We start from the raw sequence: 26,479 nt of genomic DNA on the forward strand, positions 1-26,479 counted from the left end.
TCGCATCTCCAACAGTTGGGGTCTGTGGTCGGGTAGGTTTGGTGTAACCGTTGTGGGGTGAGGTACCATCTATACAGAACCTTTTTGTGCGCTTCTACGTGTGAGAAACAGGACGTGAGGCCTTTAAGGGCATTTAATGCCATAAGCCATTGTTCATCTGTAAATTTAGGCATACCCTCTTTTTCCCATTGCTCCACATACTTAACCCCTTAAGAACCAAACTTCTGGAATAAAAGGGAATCATAACATGTCACACATGTCATGTGTCCTTAAGGGGTTAAAAGAGTGAGGTGGTGGTTGATTTAGTATGGTTTTATAGCATAGCGATACAGATTTAGGTTTAGTCGGTGCGGTATGACATCTGGACATAACAACTATTGTGTGAATAGTGCGTTGTGGTGGGATTTGGGATTGAAGGGTCACTTGGGTGTTTATAATACTTTTCAGTTGTAAGTACTGGAAGACAAGAGAGTTAGGTAAGTTAAATTGGGTTTGCAGATCTGGGAATGTTTTGATCTCCGTCTGTTCACAGATGTCTTTAATATGTTTAATTCCATATTTGGTCCATGATTGTAATGGTAGCCATGGTGTTATCCTTGTCAGCGCCTCTATAGGGGGCTTGTGTGCAGTACTTCCCTTTCTCTGCTACGTTAGCCATGAGCGTGTCCCAATACTTGAGTGTCAATGTAGAAGTAGGGTACAGTGTTGTTTTTTGCAGTCGATATATTTTTGGTGAACACATTATGTGTAGCATGGGGTATGGACGTGCTTTGTCAAATTCCATGTCTACCCATTGGAATGTGTGTCTAGGGGCGTGAAGCCGTAAGGCGGATTCGAGAACAGCTGCCTCATAGTAAGCGGCAATTTTTGGTACGCCTAGACATCCTGCTCGCTGTGTTTGTTGGAGTAGGGAAATAGGCAATCATGGTTTTGCTTTGTTCCAGATAAACCTGGATAAGGTGGTCTGAAGAGTGTTTAAAATTTGTGGTCGGATATGAAGAGGTAACATCCGAAATATGTAGAGAAGTTTGGGAAATATCACCATTTTAATAGTGTGAATTCGGCCAAGCCATGAGAGGTGAACATGTTCCCAATTTTGAAAGAGGGAGGTACATATGTGTGGTAATGGGCAGTAGTTCATGGATATAGTTTTGTGGGCATGTAAAGGGAGTTTCACTCCTAGGTATGTAATGTGGTTCTGTCTCCAATCAAATAAGAAGGTCTGACGTAATTTGTCAACTTGCGGTTTGGGAAGGTGTAAAGGTAAGGCTTGTGTCTTAGTTTCATTGATAGTTTGTAGTTCGTGTTTCCTATGGATATTCCTGTTATAAGTGGGTCTTGCCTAAGTTTGAGTGCTAGGGGTTCTAGTGCAAGGATGAAGAGAAGTGGAGATAGTGGGCATCCTTGTCTAGTTCCGTTCGTAAGGCTCAAGGATGATGAGGTGAACCCTGATTGGTACACTCGGGCGGTAGGATTACCATATAGTGTCAATATGCCTTGAATCATTTCTTGTGGGAAGCCGTATTTGGTGAGAACCGCTGTCATATATGCCCAGTTAAGCCTATCAAAAGCTTTTTCAGCATCCAGTGCTAAAATAATGCTTCAGTTCTCTCTTTAGCAATGTGGGATAGTATGTTAAGAATTTTCCTAGTATTATCAGCGCCTTGTCTGCCTTTAATGAAGCCTGATTGGTCATTATGGACTATGCGAGTCAATATAGGGCTTATTCTATTCGCTAATAGCTTGGCATATATTTTGGTGTCACAATTTAAAAGAGAGATTGGTCAAAAGTTGGGGAAATGGGTTGGGGGTTTCCCAGGCTTCGGTAGGGTTGTAATATGAGCTTGAAGCATCCTGTGGGCATAGTCCCTTTCTGAAAACATTGGTTAAACAATGTTGTCATATGGGGTGCTAGGGTATACGCGGGTTTGACAAGGGCCTAGGAAGCCCTGTTTGTGAAAGTCACTTAACTGTAGCTCATGTTTTCCAACCGTGTGTTAGTTTCATTGGTGAGGCTACTGTCTCTGGTAAGTTTGCAGTGTCCGCTGTATCTGCCATCGGTATATTCCAGTCAGCCAAAGCTGTTTTTCCATCATCCAGACTGAGGAGGTGTTTTTTGGTGCAGTTTCTTCTAATTATGAGACGTGCCGGAAAACCCCATTTGTAGGGTTTATCTGCCGCTCTCAGTGCTTTAGTTATAGGCATGAAGCTTCTCCATGCATTGAGCGTGGTTGCTGAAAGATCGGTATACAGTTGGATTTTGCTATATGCCTCGGGAAGATTGGGGTGTTTCTTGGAGGCCACATTATAGTTTCCTTGCTAGTATAATAGTGAATTCTTGTTATAGTGTCTCTCGGTGCAGATGTTGGAAGATGTCTGGGTCTTGGCAGTCTGTGGGTTCTGTCGAGCAGCAATGCTGATTCTGGGAGGTCCAGAGCCAGTAAATGAAATAATGTTTTGACATAGTCTCCCAGGTTATTTGGGCCGATTTCTTCTGGAATGCCGCATATGCGTATATTATTCCCTCGTTCCCTATCTTCGTGGTCTGCAAGTTTGGTAATGATAGAGGACAGCTTAGCTTCCATGTTTTCATAGGCCGCAGCCACATTGTTGTGCGCAGTGATGATTTCTTCAGTTTTGTTTTCGAGGTAATCGGTTCTATCTCCCAGCGCTTTGACATCAGCTCTTATTTCTTTAGCCAGTTTGGCAAAGTCTGCCTGCAGGAATGTTTGTAGGCCATTCAGCATTTTTTGTATAGCTGATTCTGTGGCTGGAAGTTCTTTAGTCGATATAGAGGTGATATCGCTTCTGCCGGAGCTTGAGGCCGGGGAGGTTGATCTGTCAGCGCCATCTTGTGCGCGGACTGGTGGCGAGATCATGGCTGCAACTTGCAGTGAAAGTGTCTCTTTCGCCCTATTCTTTTTCGTGGAGCGCTGTGCCATGCTGTCCTGGCAGTTCCCTGGTATGGATGCTCGGTAGAATGAGGGTAATCTCTTGATTAAAGCTATTATATTTGCTGTGTTAGGGTACTCTCTCCCGGAGCCGATCGCTCACACGTCTGTTCTCATGAGCGGTCAGGCCACGCCCCGGACTGCCAAGGATTTTTACCTATTTGGCCACAGGCTTCTAGTGCTTTTAGTAAGTAAATACTTTTCTGTAAATTCACCTCCAAAATAACAATATTATTTATTAGATTTGCTGTCTCTAAACAAGACTAATTTTATATTTGCAGAGTTATTCACTAAAGTGAGAATTAAAGTGAGTTTCCCTTATAAAGGTGGAATGCAGAGCAACACGTAAAATAATACACAGTTTGGGTGGCCAATATACTTTTTTGACTTCTGTGCCAAATAACCTGGGTATATGGGTATATCTTAAAATAAGCAATTCCAGCAAATCAGTCAAGAATGATCAGTTATTTGAGCTATTCTCAGTGGTGGACCTAACATGAAGAGGACCATGTTGCAAGAAATCCCCCCCTCCCCCAGCCCAACGGAAGCTGAAATCTTGCTATTTAAAGACTTTGGGCCAAACTAGGTTCCTGATCAAATATGACTTTAGAGGGGCCCTAAATGTGAGGACCACCTGATGGGCCTTTGCAACCTTGGGTGTTCCACCACTGGCCATTCTCTAAAATGCCAACATTCCCAGGTTGCATGGGTTGTTACAGAAAATGTTTAATAAATGTTATTAATGCTATGGAAATGTCAACAGTTACAAAATATTTCTGCATGTTTACCAACATATTTTTTTTTTTTTTCACCAACAGAGTTCTTTTGTAGAAAATATAATAAAGACCCTTTCATGGATATTGTATTCTTTATTTTGTTTAATAATTAAAAAAAAATCTACACATTCTATAGCACAAGTTTGCTCTAGATAGTGTTTGCCATATTGAGAATTAACTATACATTATCTATTTAAGAGATACTATAATATTAAAGGGACACTATAGTCACCAGAACAACTACAGCTTATTGAATTTGTTCTGGTGAGTAGAATCATTACCTTCAGGTTTTTGCTGTATACACTGTCTTTTTAGAGAAAATGCAGTGTTTACATTACAGCTTAGTGATAACTTCACTGCCCACTCCTTAGATGGTTGTTAGAGATCCTTCCTGGGTCATGGCTGCCTAAAATGCATCCAAACATTCAGTAGTTCCTCTCTCTGCATGCAGACACTGAACTTTCCTCATAGAGATTAATTGATTCAATTCATCTCTATGAGGAGATGCTGATTGGCCAGGGCTGTGTTTGAAATGTGCTGGCTCTGCCCCTGATCTGCCTCTTTGTCAGTCTCAGCCAATCCTATGGGGAATCATTGTACCAGGACCAGGCCACCACTTCTGATGATGTCAGCAGGCAGTGGGCAGGTCAAAGGAAACAGTGACAAAGCCAGCAGCTTCAGGCTTGAATATAATATAATATAAGTAAGATTTTACTATATTTAGGGAGGCAAGATCGGGTCAGGGGCGCTAGATGGTGGTTTTAACCCTATAGTGTCAGGAATACATGTTTGTGTTACTGACCCTATAGTGCTCCTTTAAGCACTATATAGATCTATCTATTTGTATACATGCCTAGAGGTATATTGTATGAAAAATTATAATTTCTTCAAGAAAACAGGGGTAATACTCTTTTACCTTGCCATCAGGATATTGATATGATGAATGGAATTGCTGAGTAAATGATCAATAAGTAGCCACAGTGATTCTTCGCCTATTGAGAACCATTTTGTGAATGGCGCTACAAACCGGATTTGCCTAAGGTGCCAACTATGCATGTGTGCAATCATAGCTTGGGCTATCCCAGGGGAGGCATCCGTACACTTTATGAATATTTGTATGGTCAAAGGATTATGGATATCACTACAATAATATGCAACCATATGTGTGAAGACAAGGACAGGGGACTTCCGTGCACTATAACTATTGCTGTGAGTGTAGGTTGGAGCCAAGTATAGCTTTTTTTCCTTTGAAATCATTGTCCTTTGTTTATATTTGTATATTATCTGTAAATTCTTTGGGTGTCTATTTTATTTTTGTATTTTTTTTTTTTATCGAGGAGTAGGATTTAGGTAAGATTCTATAAATATAAGGAATGCTACATATCTGTTCATCCTGAAATAACAAGAAGAAACCACAGAGGTTAATGTTTTTAAAATAGACACACTACACAGATTGTCTTCTATGGTGAGATTTCCATCAGATTATTTTTTTGCAATCACTTCATTTCTACAGCTAAACTCTTGTGTTCCTCCCAAGTCATCACCATCTTAAGTTATATATTAAAGGACGTTACGCTTGAAGCATTTAGAGGTAACTTAATAGCTCTTGACTGACTGAGATTACATTAAATCTCAGCCTTTGAGTACACTTACACGTTCTTCACATCAAATATTTGTTACTTAATTTAAACAGGCTTATCTGAATTAAAAAAAAAAAGGTCAGTATATTGCATGGCATCATTCTATGAACGTTGCTCATTGCCCTCTTGTGTCTCTCTTTTTTTTTTTTTATCAGTGATATACACATAGACATAAAATTGCATCTTTATAAAATGTGTATATATAAAATGTATTATTTACAAGTATGTTTGTATAAAATAAGTTGCAGTTTTCAGATGATCTTCAGGTGAACCGCTTTTCTTGCTCTTTAGGACAGGGTTAGGCCACCTTCGGCACTCCAGATGTTGAGGACTATATCTCCCCTGATGCTTTGCCAGCATTATGGCTGTAAGAGCATTATGGAGGATATAGTCCACAACATCTGGAGTGCAGAATGTTGAGATGTTGAGGAGGTGAAATTGAACACTTCTGGTAACTGGACAGTACATTCTTACATGGTCTACAAGCCACTACTTTTCCCCAACTCCTATTTTTTCCCATCCCACGTCCTTCTTTGTGTCTGTCACTCCCCATTCACATGTCTCCACATTTCACAAAGGATCTTGTAATCAATTTGGGGTGAGGGAATGGGGGGAGGCCTTTCTGATTTACCTGAGTTACCATGTAATATAAATAAAGTTCTTGAAATGTTGTCTTGTTCCTAATCATAAAAAAAACTATTCTTCCTAAAAATTAAACTGTTGGAGTTCGGTGGAATATATGTAAATGTATAATCCAAACAAAAGGATAAAAATCATGTCCGAAAAATAATGTCCTACTTCTGTCTTTATAGACAAGTACTATTAAATTATTACATTGATCCTAAAAAAACAATATCTCTAAATAACATAGAAACATAGAATGTGACGGCAGATAAGAACCATTCGGCCCATCTAGTCTGCGCAATTTTCTAAATACTTTCATTAGTCCCTGGCCTTATCTTGCCTTATGCCTATCCCACGCATGCTTAAACTCCTTTACTGTGTTAACCTCTACCACTTCAGCTGGAAGACTATTTCATGCATCCACTACCCTCTCAGTAAAGTAATACTTCCTGATATTATTTTTAAACCTTTGTCCCTCTAATTTAAGACTATGTTGTGGTAGTTTTTCTTCTTTTAAATATAGTCTCCTCCTTTACTGTGTTGATTCCATTTATGTATTTAAATGTTTCTATCATATCCCCCCTGTCTCGTCTTTCCTCCAAGCTATACATGTTAAGATCCTTTAACCTTTCCTTGTAAGTTTTATCCTGCAATCCATGAACCAGTTTAGTAGCCCTTCTCTGAACTCTCTCTAAGGTATCAATATCCTTCTGAAGATACGGTCTCCAGTACTGCGTACAATACTCCAAGTGAGGTCTCACCAGTGTTCTGTACAATGGCATGAGCACTTTCCTCTTTCTACTGCTAATACCTCTCCCTATACAACCAACATTCTGCTAGCATTTCCTGCTGCTCTATTACATTGTCTGCCTACCTTTAAGTCATCAGAAATAATCACCCCTAAGTCCCTTTCCTCAGCTGTTGAGGTTAGGACTCTATCAAATATTCTGTACTCTGCCCATGGGTTTTTACGTCCAAGATGCATTATCTTGCACTTATCCACATTAAATGGTGTTTATATTCTGCTACTGTTTTCAATTACAGTGATACCCCACATGGAAACCTTTCCCCCAATACAACCCTTATTCTTCCCCTAATCATGCCCCTAAAACATCCTCTAATCACACCCCGTGATTACCACCTCAGAGGGATTCCGATGCATGCTGGGAGCATAGTCATTAATAACACGGCTGAGCGAAATCTAAAAGGATTTAAAGGGCTATGTGAAGTCGTATGCTTTCACAGACTCCATCTTTTTTTTTTTTTTGTAAACTTGAAGAAACAAGCTTATTTGGGTTGGCTAATTGCAAAACAACAAGAAGTTATACTGTTGATGACTCTCTGGCGTCTACATATTTGTTAAAGGAAGACTCCACCATAACAAATAAAATAATTTAGATTTTTTTTTTTTTTATAATCGCTATTTAGTAGTTATACCCCATTGAATACATGGATGCAGTTATGGCTGTACTCATTGAGAGTATATCTAAAAAGAGTGTGCAGAATCTCTTCTTTACTTAATTTCAGATCTATTGCTCTTTAAAACACAAGACAAAGAAGGCGGGCCGAACCAGACGTGCTTCAATGGAGCTCCTACTCTGCCTGCGATTAATCTAATATTCTTACAACTGACCGTAGTATTTAACTTATCGTGTGTGGAAGGCGGATTTGCAGGAGACACAGGCCTAAATAGGAGTCTTGCACACCACTCTCACTGTGATTGAAACAAGAGAGAAGGATAGAGACAACCAGATACAAGAAAGCAAGAGTCAGTTAGAAGAGCTCAGCCATCAAGTTCAGAAACTAAACAGAGACTGACCTCTCACCGGTAATGTTGGCGTTCAGAGTCAGAAGAGAGGCTTCCTCACTGGCGGGGGGAAATCATTATAGTAACCAGGGATGTTGTGGCACACACCGCTACTATGGCCCGCTCTAGAAACTTGGGAACAGTGCTATTGGAAGGTTGGGCAGTAGCCTTTTATGAAGTTCTCCCGTTCTCGGTTTTACTGGAGAAGAGGCAGCTAGCCCCTATTGCCAGACATCTGAGTGACCACTCTATCACGTATGGATAGGGAATGGATGGATCTCTCATAGTTATAAGAGGTGATGTCCTAAATACCCTGATCACTACTGATGACCCAGAGGCTTTCCTACAAAAACTAGACTTACCTGCTGTGCTGCACGTGAAGACTGTAAAACGAGCAGATGAGAGTACCCTGTGGAGGGGCAACCCCGGACTCACCAGTCTGGGACTTTGGTCAGCAGACAGCATTTCAAGGCATAATAATGTGTGTGCATCCTCCAGTATATTCATTGTAGCTAATGAAGCTGCCCTAACATGTATGTGTATTATAAAATTAAATTAAAAAAATGCACCAAGGCTGAGGTTTAGTATGCAGAACAAGTGCTCCCTAGCATAGCTCTTACCTGTTAAAGTGTTCCCTTAGCACTTCAGTTGAGATTATTCCGTCTAATTCTAGCACAGTTCAAACCCAAAAGTGCTTGCTTTTCTGTAATTCAAATCACATTAGATAACCATTGTTTTGTTTGTTTGTTTGTTTTTTTATCTATTACACGCTAGGCAATTTGTATGTGTTGTTGTCATGTTGTTTTTGTTTCCATCTATTTTGCTTATATACTGTCATGGATATATACTGAGTGAGTAAACTCCAATAAACTTTAAAACCCTCTTGTATCTTGTAATCGTGTAAAGCATTTTGACTGGCATTCTCAAGGCATACCAACACATGCCTGACTGTAGATTGGGGGTGGTGGGATGACATAAAACAATAGTTACAATTGCTGTTAATTTGACAGAAAGCGTTGTTGTCTTGGCCTAGCATTCCATCTGTTGTTGGCTGTCTCTGGAGAGGATACCGCCTAACATAACTATGCTGCCAGTAACAGTTTTGTTATCAATATTTTAGTTATTTAATGTTCCAGCACTTGAAGGAACAGATGTCTGGGCTGGGTGTGCCCTTCATATTTGTTAAATAAAACCGGAGAATAAGAAGGAATTGGTTAAAAAACGAAATTCTCCCATTTAAGATTTTGCTAGCAAGTGCTTTTTACAAACGGAGCTTCGTTTAGCGTTCTCACCGAAGGCTTAGTGATGGGGATCATGTTCATTATTAGCATCATCAAGTACTCACAAAAAAACTACCGTATGTTCCAAATTTCACCCTTCCAATCTTCAAGTCTGGTAGTTGTACTATAAGAAAGTTCTAGTTTAAGTAAATTCAAGAAAAAAGCACTCTAGATTTTTGTAGAGCGACCATCAACTCCTTACTGATAGATGATGTGCTCAGATTGTCATTATATCATAGACCTGTCCTGAAGAACATTTTAGCTGCTCAGCCCGATTTAAGAGGAGGCAGAGTTCACTCCCATTGACTTCTGTGTCAATGTGAGTTTAACTTCCGTCAATAATATTCTAACTGCTGTCATCAATAACAGAAGTATTTATCTAATAATCACTACAGTTCCCTAAAGTGGCATAATTAATTTTAACTTTTCCTATATTTTGGTGGCATCAAAAGTTAAAATTGAGATGCAACCTTTCAGACACTTCTCTGAGCATACTCTTTTGCTTATGACGCTATAAAAATTACTATGTTAAATAAAATATATTTGTTCCATTGGACCCAATTATTAGTTATTTGAAATACCGTATATACTTTTCTATAAGTCGATCTCGTCTGTAAGTCGAGTGCAGTTTTTTGACCAACAATTGTGAAATATTCTATGACTTGTGGATAAGTCGAGGGTAAAACTTGAGGCTATGAAATTCTGTGATTTTTATAATTTTGTCAGATTTTACCTAGGTAAAGATCCTGGAACAATCAAACATGTCAGCTAAAAACTGGTTTTAAAAATGAGCAATCATGAACAGGAATATTTCATTAACTGTAACTGCAGTAGGTGATATGAAGTGACATGCCCTCGATTTATATCAGTGTCCTCTCTCCTCCCGACTATAGAGGCTGATTGACTCAGCAGTCAGCGATGACGCATGTGGCTTGGTATCTGATTTCAGTCAAGCATCAACAGACTGCTGTTGTCCGTGTGTGTACCCGGTATCTGGGTCAACGTATAGCTAAGTACACTAGCTTTACCGATAACGCGACATTGCTCCGTATTCAGTGAATTCTATGAAAATTCTATCGAAACTAGCACTGACCCGTGGATAAGTTGACAATGCATTTTAAAATTACGTTTACGACAAAATTTTTTCGCTTTATACAAGAGTATATACAGGGAGTGCAGAATTATTAGGCAAGTTGTATTTTTGAGGATTAATTTTATTATTGAACAACAACCATGTTCTCAATGAACCCAAAAAACTCATTAATATCAAAGCTGAATATTTTTGGAAGTAGTTTTTAGTTTGTTTTTAGTTTTAGCTATTTTAGGGGGATATCTGTATGTGCAGGTGACTATTACTGTGCATAATTATTAGGCAACTTAACAAAAAACAAATATATACCCATTTCAATTATTTATTTTTACCAGTGAAACCAATATAACATCTCAACATTCACAAATATACATTTCTGACATTCAAAAACAAAACAAAAACAAATCAGTGACCAATATAGCCACCTTTCTTTGCAAGGACACTCAAAAGCCTAGCATCCATGGATTCTGTCAGTGTTTTGATCTGTTCACCATCAACATTGCGTGCAGAAGCAACCACAGCCTCCCAGACACTGTTCAGAGAGGTGTACTGTTTTCCCTCCTTGTAAATCTCACATTTGATGATGGACCACAGGTTCTCAATGGGGTTCAGATCAGGTGAACAAGGTCATTAGATTTTCTTCTTTAATACCCATTCTTGCCAGCCACGCTGTGGAGTACTTGGACGCGTGTGATGGAGCATTGTCCTGCATGAAAATCATGTTTTTCTTGAAGGATGCAGACTTCTTCCTGTACCACTGCTTGAAGAAGGTGTCTTCCAGAAACTGGCAGTAGGACTGGGAGTTGAGCTTGACTCCATCCTCAACCCGAAAAGGCCCCACAAGCTCATCTTTGATGATACCAGCCCAAACCAGTACTCCACCTCCACCTTGCTGGCGTCTGAGTCGGACTGGGGCTCTCTGCCCTTTACCAATCCAGCCACGGGCCCATCCATCTGGCCCATCAAGACTCACTCTCATTTCATCAGTCCATAAAACCTTAGAAAAATCAGTCTTGAGATATTTCTTGGCCCAGTCTTGACGTTTCAGCTTGTGTGTCTTGTTCAGTGGTGGTCGTCTTTCAGCCTTTTTTACCTTGGCCATGTCTCTGAGTATTGCACACCTTGTGCTCTTGGGCACTCCAGTGATGTTGCAGCTCTGAAATATGGCCAAACTGGTGGCAAGTGGCATCTTGGCAGCTGCACGCTTGACTTTTCTCAGTTCATGGGCAGTTATTTTGCGCCTTGGTGTTTCCACACGCTTCTTGAGACCCTGTTGACTATTTTGAATGAAACGCTTGATTGTTCGATGATCACGCTTCAGAAGCTTTGCAATTTTAAGAGTGCTGCATCCCTCTGCAAGATATCTCACTATTTTTGACTTTTCTGAGCATGTCAAGTCCTTCTTTTGACCCATTTTGCCAAAGGAAAGGAAGTTGCCTAATAATTATGCACACCTGATATAAGGTGTTGATGTCCTTAGACCACACCCCTTCTCATTACAGAGATGCACATCACCTAATATGCTTAATATGCTTATAGGCTTTCGAGCCTATACAGTTTGGAGTAAGACAACATGCATAAAGAGGATGATGTGGTCAAAATACTCATTTGCCTAATAATTCTGCACTCCCTGTACGGTAAGTAAAAACAATTTGCAGTGTTGCAGGGTATATTTGGAACAACAGAAAACAATATATTCCACACTGCTTACTATACAAAACTGTCTTGCAGTGTTCTTCATATTTTGCAAGGTAGCATCTTCTCTTTCATGAACTGATGGATCACTCTGGGAGATGAGATAATGTCTGATTATCTGCTTATACTTACTTGTCACACCTTCCCAACACCATATTTGAACTTGCAATACATACAGCATGAGAAATGTATTCTCAACCCACAACCCCTATGGAATAAAGACCGATCTGAATGGTGGATCACAAAAAAAAAAAAAAATCTGACTGATTGCTTTCTTAAAAGAAACACATGACACCCCCCCCCATCCCCCATTAAAAAAAAAAAAAAAAAAAAAGCAGAATTGTTCATAAATATTGAGTGTCTGTATTCACTATAAAAACCAAAGGAAAAAAAAGTTACTTGTTCCAAATCCCTGTGAATATTTATATAAATTGAGGTTTTTAGTTCCACTCCAATGGTTATTCAATATAGCCATTCAAGTGAGAATTAAAAGTGAATTTCAAAAGCAAGGTAAAATAGCCAAACTGTTTGCTTCTGTTTCAGCTACTTTGGCCTTAAAATCATAATTCACTTTAGTAAATAATCCTGTTGGCGATTTTTATCTACCCAGTTTGAAAGGGCCTGTAGACAACCATCTTATCTATTGAGGTTTATTTAATTTGCGTGCTCCAATATGTGATGCATACCCTCACAATCCTCCAATTATCTAGAAATAGGAGGACAGAGGCTAGGTGCACTTGAATAGGATGCATTCTAAGTCAATTTCTTCATAATAATCATTCACATGTTTGTTACAGAGAACGGCTTACGTTTCTTTTCTGGTAATATGTCCACCCATGCAGACGGCAATACATCTTCTACAGAACCTCCCCACAATGCTTCTATAGTTGTAAAGGAGTAGCAACATCCATGCACATATTGACCATGCTGTCTGATTAGGCTGATCTAGGAGACCTTATATGATAAAGTAGTTGTTGTTTGGGAGTCTATGTCTGTTCGATGCAGACATTGCAACATTGGTGCACTCAAAAATAAATCTAAAGAACTCTATGAGGTGGAGAACCTCTACCTCTAGGGCACCCATATAAACAAAAACAATAGAAAACCTCAGTCATTTGATGTGTTAGGAGTGTCATTTTTCAAAATTGTAACCATTGTATCCATTGTATCTCCACCTTTTCAAGCCCAATTTTTTTTAATTGCAAACTATATAAAATGTATAAAATCATGTGTAGCCTTCTACAACCTTAATTGTTGCTGTTATTCTAGCAAAAAAAGGAATACGTTTTTCTTCCGAATATGCACAACTTTACTTAAGATAATTTATTATCAGTCACAGGAATGCAGACCCCCTCCTTTGTTTTTTTTACTTTGCGTTACTCTATACAATGCTTATCATCTATGTTTTTACAGGGACTGGGGTATCTCTTTCTTATTCTTGCTCACCTCTTACACTCCATCACCAATTTCCTTCTTACTCTCCTCTAATCTCACTGCTTCATCCACTTTCCGTGAGTGTAATTGTTCCTCTTTAGAGGGATTGTATTGATGATGTTTTCTATAGTTTCTAAAGAAAACCAGTCATCTTTATTTACTGTTTTCCACTGACTGCAAGACCACTCACTTCCTGGGCTGGAGGAGAACACTGATTGGAAATCACATACTTTTACTGTTGCTGCATTGAGTGAGTTTCACACCGCAGGAAGCTGACACTGAAGCATAATTAAAATGTGCGTTCCATTTTATCACTTTGAGAAGTATGTTTTAGTCATTGTTTTCATTAAAGAAATAGGAGAAAATAAAGTTCTAATCTCTGTAACTGATACAGGCTGTAAAAGCTAAGTTGAAATGTGGATTTGAACCCCACGTTCACCAGAATGAATAATGTAACCTATGCAATGCTGTAACGCGTAAGACAAATTGATTGTGTGCTCAGGTGACACAAATGAAGATTGAGTTGAAGACAATTCTCTTTATTTCCACAAATATCCCAAAGTAGATGGGTCTGATAAACCTCATCTTTGTGTCTCTCTGGATACTCTAAAACCTGTTGACTTGTGCACCATTTGGCATAGCAGAGGTTAAAGCAGACTGGACTGACAGAATTAACAGAGCTGTAAGGAAAAAAAGATTCATAGCAGAGAAATAATGAATCCCTTTATTTGAAAGAAAAAATGAATCCCTGGCTCTGTGGGGGATTGAACGAGGATGTCTACAATAATTTATTTAGTTTTAAAAATGTTCTTATTAGTTGAGCAGATGGAATACCACATTGAATGAAAACTGAGATTCAATTTACTATAGAGCAACAATTCTACTTTATTAAAACACTCAAAAGTTTTGTATATGATGTAGTTTTTTTTCTCTCTCTCTCTCTCTCTCTCTCTCTCTCTCTGTTTCATGATAGCGCCAGCAAATAACACCTTGTTTTACTGTTTTTTTCTGTAACTTTACTGAGGACTTTTACCTCTGCGGGCATAGCGTGCACCTACATTTTTTAAGTTACTAATAAAGAAAAGGATATTAGGTACATTAGTCCTTCAGAAAGGAGGAAGTTCCTTACGCTCAGTTCGAGGAGTTTTTGTTAGGTGGAGTAGAAAGAGAAGTGTACAAAGAGAAACATAGAGATAGAGTACGAACATTGGAGAGAAAATGTCTGCTAAAATGAGACAGAGAAAATGGAATGGCTGAGGAGGGTGCATGCTATTTTTTTGTTTTTGTTTTGTTTTTTTTATAGACTGGCAGTGTCCCCCTCTTTGTTCACCAAGAGGGCTTGCTAAATCTCTGACAACACTTTTTAACAAACTAATGCATACCCCAAAAATAAGCAAACCTGATAATGCTTATGCACCTTAGCAAAACAAACAATACATGCATCTAAAAGGGGTTTGAGTGGGTGCAGAGTTTTGTAGTGACAATCCATTGAAGGTTATCTGCTTTACTGAGATGCCCTGAATTGGAATGGCGCATAAAACTCCCTACCAACTCAAACCCCTTTTAGACGTATGTACTGTTTGTTTAGAAATGATGGCAACAGTTTTCAAATGATGCAACCCAAGTGTTCCCTTTAATTATTTTTTATACTTATTAAGAAAAAAGACTCAAAGATTTTCCAGGCGACGTGTACTGTAGATCATTAAGTGGTGAAATGCTTAACACTGTTCACTTTTGTGTTGAGATGTGTCTATAATATAAAGAACATGTGAGAAGTAAATCTGTGGTGAATTAAAGGGACATGCCGGGCACCAATACAACTTTAATGTTTCTGATAGATTTTAGCCTCATTAATATGCTGTATTTTTTGCATGCTCAAGTCTTTATAGTTTTTCAACACAAAATAAATTTTTTACAGAAATCTGCCCGATAAGCCTGCCTTGTAAGCCATGCCAAGAAAGACTTCCTTGTAAAAAATATGGATACAGTCGCAGCCCCCATGGCACTGAGTGCTGTGTTTAATTCACAACCTGGCTGCAGACAGTCAGAGAAACAGAAAACAGGACAAACAGTGATATCCTTACTATATGTCTCCCTGTGTGTCCTATCTAACGCAGGTTGCTTTGTTGTTGAGATCATTCAGTATTGTCAGTGGCTGAGCTGTGTGCATACATAAGGAAGTATTTTTCTAAAGTGAGAAGGTGTGGCTAAGAAGGCGGACTTATGTTGCAGCATTCTGTAAAACATTATTTGTTAGGCAAAAACCATAAAGATTTGAACATGCAAAATATGCACCATATTAATGAGGCTGAAACTAATTGCATGCATTAAAGTAGTATTGGTGCCTGGAGTGTCCCTTTAAGGGAGTGCTGGTGGTGTATATAAGTATTCATACTGATGATTGCCATCAGATTAAACTGACTATGGAGATGGAAATCAATACGGCTAACAATAAGCTCTCTTATTTTTGTAACCCGAATTATCAGCTAGTGTCCATGTTCCTTCATGAATCCCCCTTTGTGCTGTGCCAATGCTCTTCTACATCCCTATCATGTGTCACTGTTGCCCTGCATTTATGAAGGTACCATTTCATCTTACTTCCACCATCCATTGCATGACAGGTCCCATGTTCTTCTTATTATTATAAGACCTTCTTGTGAAGTGTTTGCTGTGTGATGTCTAATTATCTGTACTGTGTCAAATGATTCTTACACCCAAAGAATTTCTTCAGCTCATTGTCCACCACATCACCATTCTATTTTGCAATGGGTAGTAGCAACCTGAAACGAACTGCTATTTAGTATCTGTGATCACCGAATGATTATTCTAATTATACTGAACATGTAAACCAAAAAAATAAAAGGTAAGCATGTTTTTGTTTGCTGCAATGCAATTCTAAATGAGAGCCAAATATATCTGAATGACACTGGGTTGTTTTATATTACCAGATTATATTATATCCATATCTGGATACACTGGTGAGTCAGGCATCTAGAACTCTCCTTCACCAATAAGTGACACATAATCACAAGGAATGGGTGGTCCATTTTGGTGGAGCTGGTCCTGTTTGGTGGAATGTGGTTGGAACTTCAGCTGAAATGCTAATATACTGAATACTACTGCAACTTTTTGAATAGTTGGTATTTGCTTATTCTTTCATCAACGTTCCAAACATTCCATTCCACTATTCCACAATTCTATCCAATTTCCACACTGATATTTAAATGCCTGAACTTTAACTGCCTTTTAGTTGTGTGTCAGTGTGTATATGTACCAATAGAATCTGTTGCGATGAATTTCATTGATTCAACTGTATACCTACGTTTGGACCACCCTGTGTATATATGTGTGTGTATGTATGTATGTATACATAGATACACATACATACACAGACACACACAAAAGTATTTAAAAAATTTGCTGAGGCTATATATTCCATTTCTTTTAAAACAAAATAACTTGACACATTTATTTTTAACATGAGCATAATTAGTATGCAATCGTATGTGAACAATCAAGGTGCTGCATGGCCCGTTAGAATTTTTAAACAGATATGCCTGCTTTAAAGCCCCATTCTCAGGAATACTGCATTTCTCCCTTCGATAAAAAGCTTTTATTATGTGATTTCTCCGTGGGCAAAATGTAATATGCTGCATCTGGTAAAAAGGAAAAAATAAATAAAACGGGGGGGAAAAAGTGTTTCCACTTAGGATTTAGCAGTGTTTTGATTTAATCGTGACCTTGGTTATGTCTTCTAATTGTATAAAACAATTGTATAATTGTATAAAACCAAAGAACAATATTAGCGTGCTAAGTCACCACGCACTGTTCTCAAGCTGTTGATGTGTCATTAATGGCATTTGACTCGAAGAAAGACAGGAGAGTAGATAAGTCTAATTCCTTTGTTCAAACTCTGTAAATGGTGTGGGACAATTAATTTCCAATCGTTTCCCACTAGAGCAGATTTACTTGTATATTAATGAGGCACAGGTGTTGGGTCCCTTGTGCTTCTAAGCCTGGGAGGCAAATTCGAGATGTTTATTTAGTCAGCCATAGGTACCGAGCGCAAGGTGCTTAAGCTTGCCTTTTAACAATTTAGACGAGGATGCTTTTTTAATTCTTTTCTGATGCTTTTTTATTTGAATTTGCCAGCACCTGTTAAAAATATAAAGCTGTTCATGTAGAAATAAGTGCGAACGCTTTCATCGGCATATAGCACTAAAAGTTAAATAATGCTATCCTCGATTATGTTTAACAGTCCAGTCTGCCATTAAGGTGGCAAAAAAAAAAAAAAAAAAATGAAGGTTCATTTAAGCAAATATTTTAGCGATGAGCTAATATTTATTAGCTTGGGTTCCTCTCAAATAATTTTGTCGGCATGTCTGTGTGCACGGAAATATAGTTGTGCACGTATTAATATTCATTTTTCCTGTTTATTCATTGAATTGCAGTCCCAACATTTTAGAGAAAATGAATTAGCCTCCATAGGCATTATGAATTTCAGTAGTTGGCATAATTATAGCGATCTACATATTCATTAAATCTGGAGAAGAAATGTGGCCAAAAAAAGACAACCATGCGTTTCAAAACCACGCTTGAATAAAATCAGTGTGAAGACTAAAAAAAAAAAAAAAAGAATTAAAAAAAAAAAAAACACAAAGTAATCAAGATACTGTCTAAAATGTTTGCTTTATAACTCTGCGAAACAGAGTCTGTCGCTGAATATGTTTCTTAAACATAACACATCCCTCTTCTTTACCTTTGCAGCAAAGAATGGGAAGAACTCTTTGTAAACAACAATTATTTGGCAACAATACGGCTGAAAGGGATTAATGGACAGCTGAGAAGCAGCAGGTTCCGGAGTATTTGCTGGAAGGTAAGTAGAAAATATTTATTTATAGTTTGCGGTTGCAGTGTATAAACATTGTACCTGATGCGCTTGAAGATTACCGATGCAGTCACAAGATTTTCCAGGCGACTAAATCTACTGTTTCTCAATCCTTTATTATAATGTGCAGAATATTTTGGTAATCACGCTGAGCCGCTTTTAAACCTTTGATGATTTTGAAGGGCGAAGGGGCTGGGACTCTTCCTATTTTCTTCTTTTATTCCCACAGTAGATATACAATAAGATACAGCAGAGATATCACTGCACCAACCGTCACAAGATCTGGCTTAAAACACCTTTCCCGTATTAGGTTGTCATGCAGGGCTTTAATTTAATAAGTATGTACCATAGTATAACCAAAAACAACTTGACATAGATGTTTTTTTCACACTTGTTAAAGGGGTACTCAAAACACCATAACTACTACTGCTTATTGTAGTGGTTACGCTGCAAGAACACTATGGATAAAGATCCCACGTTATTACCAGGGTAACTGAACCTTGAGTGGATATGGGACATGAGCCACCAAAGTAATGGACTACTAGGATTTGACTGTAAATTGAGACAGGCTCTCTGTGACAAGCAGAGTGAAACCCACTGTTTTTGTCCAGTCACTTGAAAATGATTTGATGAAAACTAGAGACTGCTTCTATAGCCTTCTTGCACTACAACACAATTAACTGTAGCTATGTCCTCGTAGTCTTCCTTTAACTTTATGGTACATCTTGAATCTTTTATTTTCTATTTTCTATGAATTTTCTATGAATGCAGCTGAAATGCCTGTCTTGATTGTTTTTGCTCTCCACAAGCAGTTGCTCACGTATACATGGCACTGACCTGCAATTTGCAGAAATAAAAAAAATTATATATATATATTTTTTTGTAGTGCATAGTTTAACAGATATGCTTGCATTAACCATTCAGATGATTATATAGCACAATGAAAGATAGTAATGATAACATGAAAAGTCAAGAATACTGCACTTGGGACAGGGGAGGGGAGAACACTATGGGACAGGGGGGAACACTATGGAACAAGTGGGGGAGAACACTATGGGACAGGGGGGAGAACACTATGGAACAAGTGGGGGAGAACACTATGGGACGGGGGGAGAACACTGTGGGACAAGGGGGGGGAGAACACTGTGGGACAAGGGGGGAGAACACTGTGGGACAAGGGGGGGTAGAACACTATGGGACAAGGGGGGAGAACACTATGGGACAAGGGGGGGAGAACACTGTGGGACAGGGGGGGAGAACACTGTGGGACGGGGGGAGAACACTGTGGGACGGGGGGAGAACACTGTGGGACAAGGGGGTAGAACACTGTGGGACAAGGTGGGGAGAACACTGTGGGACAAGGGGGGAGAACACTATGGGGCAAGGGGGGGAGAACACTGTGGGACAAGGGGGGAGAATACTGTGGGACAAGGTGGGGAAAACACTGTGGGACAAGGGGGGAGAACACTATGGGACAAGGGGGGAGAACACTATGGAATAAGTGGGGGAGAACACTATGGGACGGGGGGAGAACACTGTGGGACAAGGGGGGGAGAACACTGTGGGACAAGGGGGGAGAACACTGTGGGGCGGGGGGGACACTATGGGACAAGGGGGGAGAACACTATGGGACAAGGGGGGAGAACACTATGGGACAAGGGGGGGAGAACACTATGGGACAAGGGGGGGAGGACACTATGGGACAAGGGGGGGAGGACACTATGGGACAAGGGGGGGAGAACACTATGGGACAAGGGGGGGAGAACACTATGGGACAAGGGGGGGAGAACACTATGGGACAAGGGGGGGAGAACACTATGGGACAAGGGGGGGAGAACACTATGGGACAAGGGGGGGAGAACACTGTGGGACAAGGGGGGAGAACACTGTGGGACAAGGGGGGGAGAACACTATGGGACAAGGGGGGGAGAACACTGTGGGACAAGGGGGGGAGAACACTATGGGACAAGGGGGGGAGAACACTATGGGACAAGGGGGGGAGAACACTATGGGACAAGGGGGGGAGAACACTATGGGACAAGGGGGGGAGAACACTATGGGACAAGGGGGGAGAACACTATGGGACAGGGGAGGGGAGGGGAAGGACACTATGGGACAGGGGAGGGGAAGAACACTGGGGCTGGGGAGGGGGGACACTATGGGACTGGGGAGGAGGGACACTATGGGACTGGGGAGGAGGGAGGAAAGAACACTAAAAAAGATGGAGGGGAGAAGAACACTAGAGGGGGGGCCACTAAAAGAGAAGGGAAGTTTTTTATATCAGATTAATTAAAATCATTAAAAAGTCCAATATTAATAAAATTATAGAAAAAAAAAACACTTTTTTAAAATCATTTGGGGGAAAAGTAATTTTCGGCTTTTGGCCAAGGGCATCCTGAATTTTCGGTTTTTGGCCCGGAATTTTCATTTTGGTGCATCCCTATTTCTGGGTATCGCCTGTGATACCCATAAAGGTTTGCTCATTATGATTTTTACACAACTAGTGCAAGTAAAGAAAAATTACTCGAAATAGATTCACGTATTAGTCCCAATTGTGCAAATGTCTTGTATGTCTCCAGTTTATAATTAATATTTGAAATCTATAGGACAAATATGGCAAGCAGCAAATTGAAGTTTAAAAACTAAATAGATACTTTAAAGGACCACTCTAGGCACCCAGACCACTTCAGCTTAATGAAGTGGTCTGGGTGCCAGGTCCAGCTAGGGTTAACTAATTGTTTTATAAACATAGCAGTTTCAGAGAAACTGCTATGTTTATCAATTAGTTAAGCCTTCCCCCTAATCCTCTAGTGGCTGTCTCACTGACAGCCGCTAGAGGCGCTTGCGTGATTCTCACTGTGAAAATCACAGTGAGAGCACGCAAGCGTCCATAGGAAAGCATTCCTGGCACTAGAGTGGTCCTTTAACTTCAATAGCAGTCGCAGAATTATGCCACCTTGACCGTTTTAACTACATTTTTACATTTGGTTTTGCATTCAATGCAGTCTACTGTTAAGAGAGAAATACAGAGCATGAATATGAGGCCACAACTAATTAAATGCATGAAAGCTGTACTAGTTCCTGGAGTATACTTTCATGGACATCTGCTGACTGGAAGTGTAACTCCATGTATGTCCCTGTGTTGTTGAAGAAACTCTAGCCCTAACCCTAATTTAAAAAAAATGAAAAGAAAAAAAATTGTGTAATAGAAAAGGTACATTACCATTAAAAGTGTGGAAGATCATGCCAGCTTTGGGTTTATTGTGATAAACAGACTCCAATGTTATACACAGGTTATATATTATATATATTGTTATACAAATCACATAGCATTGCATGAACAAACAAAAAGTTGGTGTGCTAGACAATTCATGATTACCATATGTAAACTGTACATATAACAAAATGAGTTCAAGGTATAGTAGACCATAACGTGCCAAGTTATAGTTATACCATTCAGGTAAATTTTCAAGCTGGACAGAGGTGGCAAGTGGTGTCCCTCAGGGTTTGTTCTGGGACCCCTTCTATTTAACATGTTTAGCAATTATCTTGAAAAAAGCATTGAAAGTCATGTTTCAGTGTTTGTAGTTGACACAACATTCTGTAAAGTAATACAATGTGAGCCAGATATTACTTTGCTGCAGAGGGATATAGATAGACTGGGGGACTGGGCACTCAAATGGCAGATGAAATTTAATGTTGAAAAATGCAAAGTTGTGCACTTTGGCGTAAAGAATGCACAAGCATCACATGAAAATGACTTGGGAACTGTTATAGACAACAAACTATGCAGCAATGTTAATCAGCAGTGACTAAGGCCTGTAGGGTATTGTCATGCACAAAAAAGGGCATTCATTCTCGGGATGAGAATATCTTTTTGCCTCTTTATAAATTACTGGTAAGACCACATATTGAATATGTTGTGCAATTTTGGGCACCTGTTCTAAAGAAGGATATTATGGCACTAGAAAAAGTGCAGAGGCGGGCTACACAATTAATAAAAGGAATGGAACATATCAGCTATGAAGAAAGGTTATCAAATTTAAACCTCTTTAATTTAGAAAAACGTTGCCTGAGAGGGGGTATGATAACATTATACAATATATATTCGGGCCAATACAAACCATTGTGAGGAATTCTATTCACAAACCGGATTTTACATAGGATACAAGGTCATGCGTTTAGACTGGAAGAAATAAGATTTTGTCTAAGGCAAAGAAAAGTTTTTTTTTTACTGTAAGAATAATAAGGATGTGGAATTCTCTGCCTGAAGAAGTGGTTTTATCAGAGTCCATACAGATGTTCAAACAGCAACTAGATACATACTTGCAAAAACAGGTTATTCAAGGATATAATTTTTCAATGTAGGGTAATAGCTTCTTGATCCAAGGATACATCTGACTGCCATTCTGGGGTCAAGAAGGATTTTTTTTCATAGATTGTTGCAAAATTGGAAGTTGTAAGGAAACCACGTCTAGCTAAACCTCTTTCGGTAGTTTCCTCCCGAAGCGCCAGAGGCTAATGTAGTTAGACCTCCGTTCGGTAGTCCCAAGGAACAAAATCCATATGAAATACAAATAGCTTCACAAGATAATTCCCTTAGTAAAGGATACGAATTCCAAATAACAGTCAGAGTCCAGGATCAGGATACAAGTAGAACTAAAGCTTTATTCACATACAGGGCTTTTTATGCAGGTCCCCATGCAAGGGGACATCCCACAGGGAGGAGTAACATTTATCCAATCCTGTACAGTAAAAATATAAAACACACCCAACATAAACATATAGTTCCCTCCCCTAGCCCTGGAGATAATCAGGTCTGATACAGTAACAACCTAATTATCTCCAGGCTGAAAAATCACTGTTTTCCCCAATTTCTGGAACACCCCTTTATACCTGGGGTATCCCCACAATTCCTATGTCCCCTGATAGCCCCGATCTGGGTGACCAACATATTCAAATTTCACCCAGATCGGTTCAGGGGTTCGCAAAAACCATGGAAGTCCTTTGTGACCGGTTCACCGTGGGTGGGCTGCCCAAAATAGTTCCATAGGTTCGTGGGGTTTTGCCGGTCACTTTAGAAAAAGGAGAAAAACGAATATAAATACTAACCGAATCCCCCTGGCTCTTAGCAGCGATTGTTCCCCTCATTCGTATACACAAATGTACCGAATAGCGCTCTTCTAGCTAGTCGGTACATATAGTTCCAGCGTTCGTACGTTTGGGACCGGTGTTCAGGAAGTCGAGTGTCCGATTTTAGTTCCAGACACTCGACGACCAAGTCCCGCTGCCTTTGTTTGACTGAAAAAAGATGGCCGCGGTTTTCTCTGCCACGTGGCGTTCGGCAGTACGAACGACGGCCGCACACTTGGAGGGTGAAAGTGATGCCGGCTTTGAAGTTAAGTGAGCCAGGGGTGGTCTTTGTTCGGCAGTTCCATCTGCCAATTGAAAACATACAGAAATAGCAAGAAACAGGCAGAAATACCGAATAACAGAGTCATTTCTTCACAGAAGTGCTTCAAACTTTGTTGTTTTGCCTTCTTTTGGGTCAACCGCAAAAAAATCATATGTGAGGAAGTCTGAACTTGATGGACGCAAGTCTCTTTTCAGCTATGTAACTATGTATATTTTAGTAAAAAAATGCACCATTAGTCAAAGGTGAATAAATAATAAGGCCTTGACATCCTATCATCAAGATTTATGAATGTCCAGAAAGAGGTAAAAATGGCAATCATTGTGCAGGCCAATGATACATTGCTAGTATAATTATCATTGTACTGTGGGAATGAAAGTAAACGCAATTGAACCATGTTTTCGAAAACTAATTCTATGTCCGGTCGTACGGGAGTAAGAAATGTCCAATAATGAAAATGAAGGACACCTATTGTAGGGGCTGTTTCACAGTCTGTGGCAGCTATAGGAAAACAGGGGAGTTTATAGAACTTTTCAACCGTTCTAAACAATATGGAGGACAAGCCTTTAAATGCTTGACTGATAATAACATGAATAGTAGGGGGTGCCACTCATATGTTTTGCACAGGACACCGAAAGGCCAAGTCCTGACCTGAGTTTTTCAGTATACTGTCATACTGTCATATTCATATTTATACATATAGGCTTAGCCTAGAACTCACTATTGAATTGTGTGGATAATTCTTAACTTGGCAGTAGCAGGGGTAATGCTTTGGCTTTTGTCAAGCCAATTGAAAGCCGATTGTTAAACAGAGGAGGGTCTTACGACTCCTTGTGCAGTTTGTAGCAGTTATTGTGCTTAGTGTGTTCTTTCATTTTTGTTAAAAACAAACAGACAGAGCATATGATAAGCAATTCTTAACAAAGCTGATTTCTATTTGCCAGTGAAACAGTGTGATTTAAAAAAAAAAAATGTAACTTGGACACAGCGTCACCTAGGTGACGCCTTGGTGTGTTTCTGTTTTAATGTCTTTTGACATCAGCTCAATAGTGGCAATTAAGAAAACTAAATTAAGTGAAACTCATAATGACGTTGGCAGTGGCACTTCACAAACCTAAATGCGATTAGAACCTAGCAGCATCAGCAGCTGCCAGTAGGTAAAGGTACCTGGGAGTCTTAACACACAATTGCTTTCAAACCTCTATTATATGTCTGTAGTGTGCCTGATTTATGTAGTGACATTTTACAGGGACACAATGGATATGATATCCACTTCATAGCACTCTCACTGTGGGCTTTGTTAAACACTTATATATATATATTTATATTTAACAGTTAATAAGGGGCCCAGGCGCCAGGCTAAGGTAGAGTTTGCACTCTGCTTTAGCCATATTGTTTCATTTTCAGCTGTGGGGGCAGTTGCGCTCTCAGTCAGTAGCTGGTGCCCATCTCTGCATTGCATTAGCCGGAGCAGCACAGAAGGGCCAGGTTGCTGGAGACCCTCATTCAGCCTTAAATCAATCGAAAACAGTTCAACACTGAACCGTAAGCATGTTCATTTGAGAGGAAGCGGTTATAGTGCCTTGAATGTCCCTTTAAAATGATATTCACCCAGGCCCCCACATTTCATTGATGTAGTCAGGGTGCATTGTCCCTGTCATTTTAACGCTGCATCTGTAAACATTGCAGTTTTAGAGAAACGAGACAGCCACAAGAGGCGCTTCCTGCTGTTTCAATAACTGTACTCCATTAAACGACGCAGGACTTCCTCACACTGTGCATGAGGACATCCAGCGTCTTACAAAAATGCTATGGGGAAGGCCTAATGTGTGGTGCTCACTGCGCATTAGGTACGCCAGTCTGATTACGTTGCAGGAGGCGGAAACAATCAGGAGGCGGAAACTGAGCCAGTATCGAGGGACTCTGCTACAGGAATTGGATAAGTGTTTAAAGGATTTATAACCCTTTAATTGCCATGAGAGGAGAGGCACAGGGAGAGGGACATTACTTTGTTAGAAATACAGTTGTGTATTCCTAACACTATACCCAAACGTATATTACTGACACTACAGTTCTTTTATTTTTTATATATTTTTTATCTATGTCAAAGATTTGCAGTTTTACAGAAGAAAGAAGCATGCAGCTCAAGACAGTTCACAAGCTATGGTGCCTTACAGGTGTTTTGCCACTGGAGGGTCATTATGGTGTGTTTATCGCCCCTTTAATGACACCCTTTACAAACTGTAAGAACATTTGCAAAAGCAACAGTCATGTACTACGCAGGTGTCGCGGGTGTTAGGGGGTCCCCTGGGTGATGTGCTTCAATCCGCAGGTGATCTGGTTGAGCCGTGCATGGGTTTTAGGTGTAGCCTCGCAACGTGAATGTTTCCTGGCTTACCGGGTGAGATGTTGGGTTGCATTCTCAGTGGTCTCTGTTTGGCGTGTACTGCCCTGCGCGCATACCCCTGTTGGAGGGGAAAGATGGTGGTGGATACGGGTCTAATGTTATCTACTGTTCATCCCGGGGGGGGGGCCCGGCCATCGACTTCCCATAGGGGAAGTAGGGAGAGGGATGTCACGTAGTATGTTTAGCAAGCGTTTTGCTTAGGGTCACAGAGTGGGTATTCCCAACTCTGGTTTTGAGGGGTGTCAGGTCTGTTGGCTGTGCTGTAATCCCCCTGGAGATCACTGCCTCCCCCTCCAGTGGCAAGATTGTGTACACATCGACCCCGTCAGGGGTACAAGGGGAGTGGGGTTTAGGGTCAGTCTCCACCCCCGCGCATCCAGGCCCCCCTCCTTTTGAGCGAGGTTGGAGGGGGAACCAGGTGGGATAGAGTACTGCCAGGGAGAGGCAGGAGAGTAGACGTCTAGCATGAGTAAT

At 40.1% G+C, this 26,479-nt stretch overlaps 1 protein-coding gene across 2 annotated transcripts in view; it reads left to right on the forward strand.

Moving 5' to 3' along the window:
* Positions 1–26,479, forward strand: part of TBC1D5 (TBC1 domain family member 5) — a 571,110-nt gene that overhangs the window by 250,360 nt on the left and 294,271 nt on the right. For both annotated transcript variants that reach the window (XM_063452310.1, XM_063452309.1), the window contains exon 6: positions 18,065–18,173. In XM_063452310.1, the coding sequence (XP_063308380.1) occupies positions 18,065–18,173 (109 nt within the window). The remainder of the gene's footprint in view (positions 1–18,064; positions 18,174–26,479) is intronic.

The sequence above is a fragment of the Pelobates fuscus genome, chromosome 4, assembly GCF_036172605.1.
Source record: "Pelobates fuscus isolate aPelFus1 chromosome 4, aPelFus1.pri, whole genome shotgun sequence".
Lineage (NCBI taxonomy): Eukaryota > Metazoa > Chordata > Amphibia > Anura > Pelobatidae > Pelobates > Pelobates fuscus.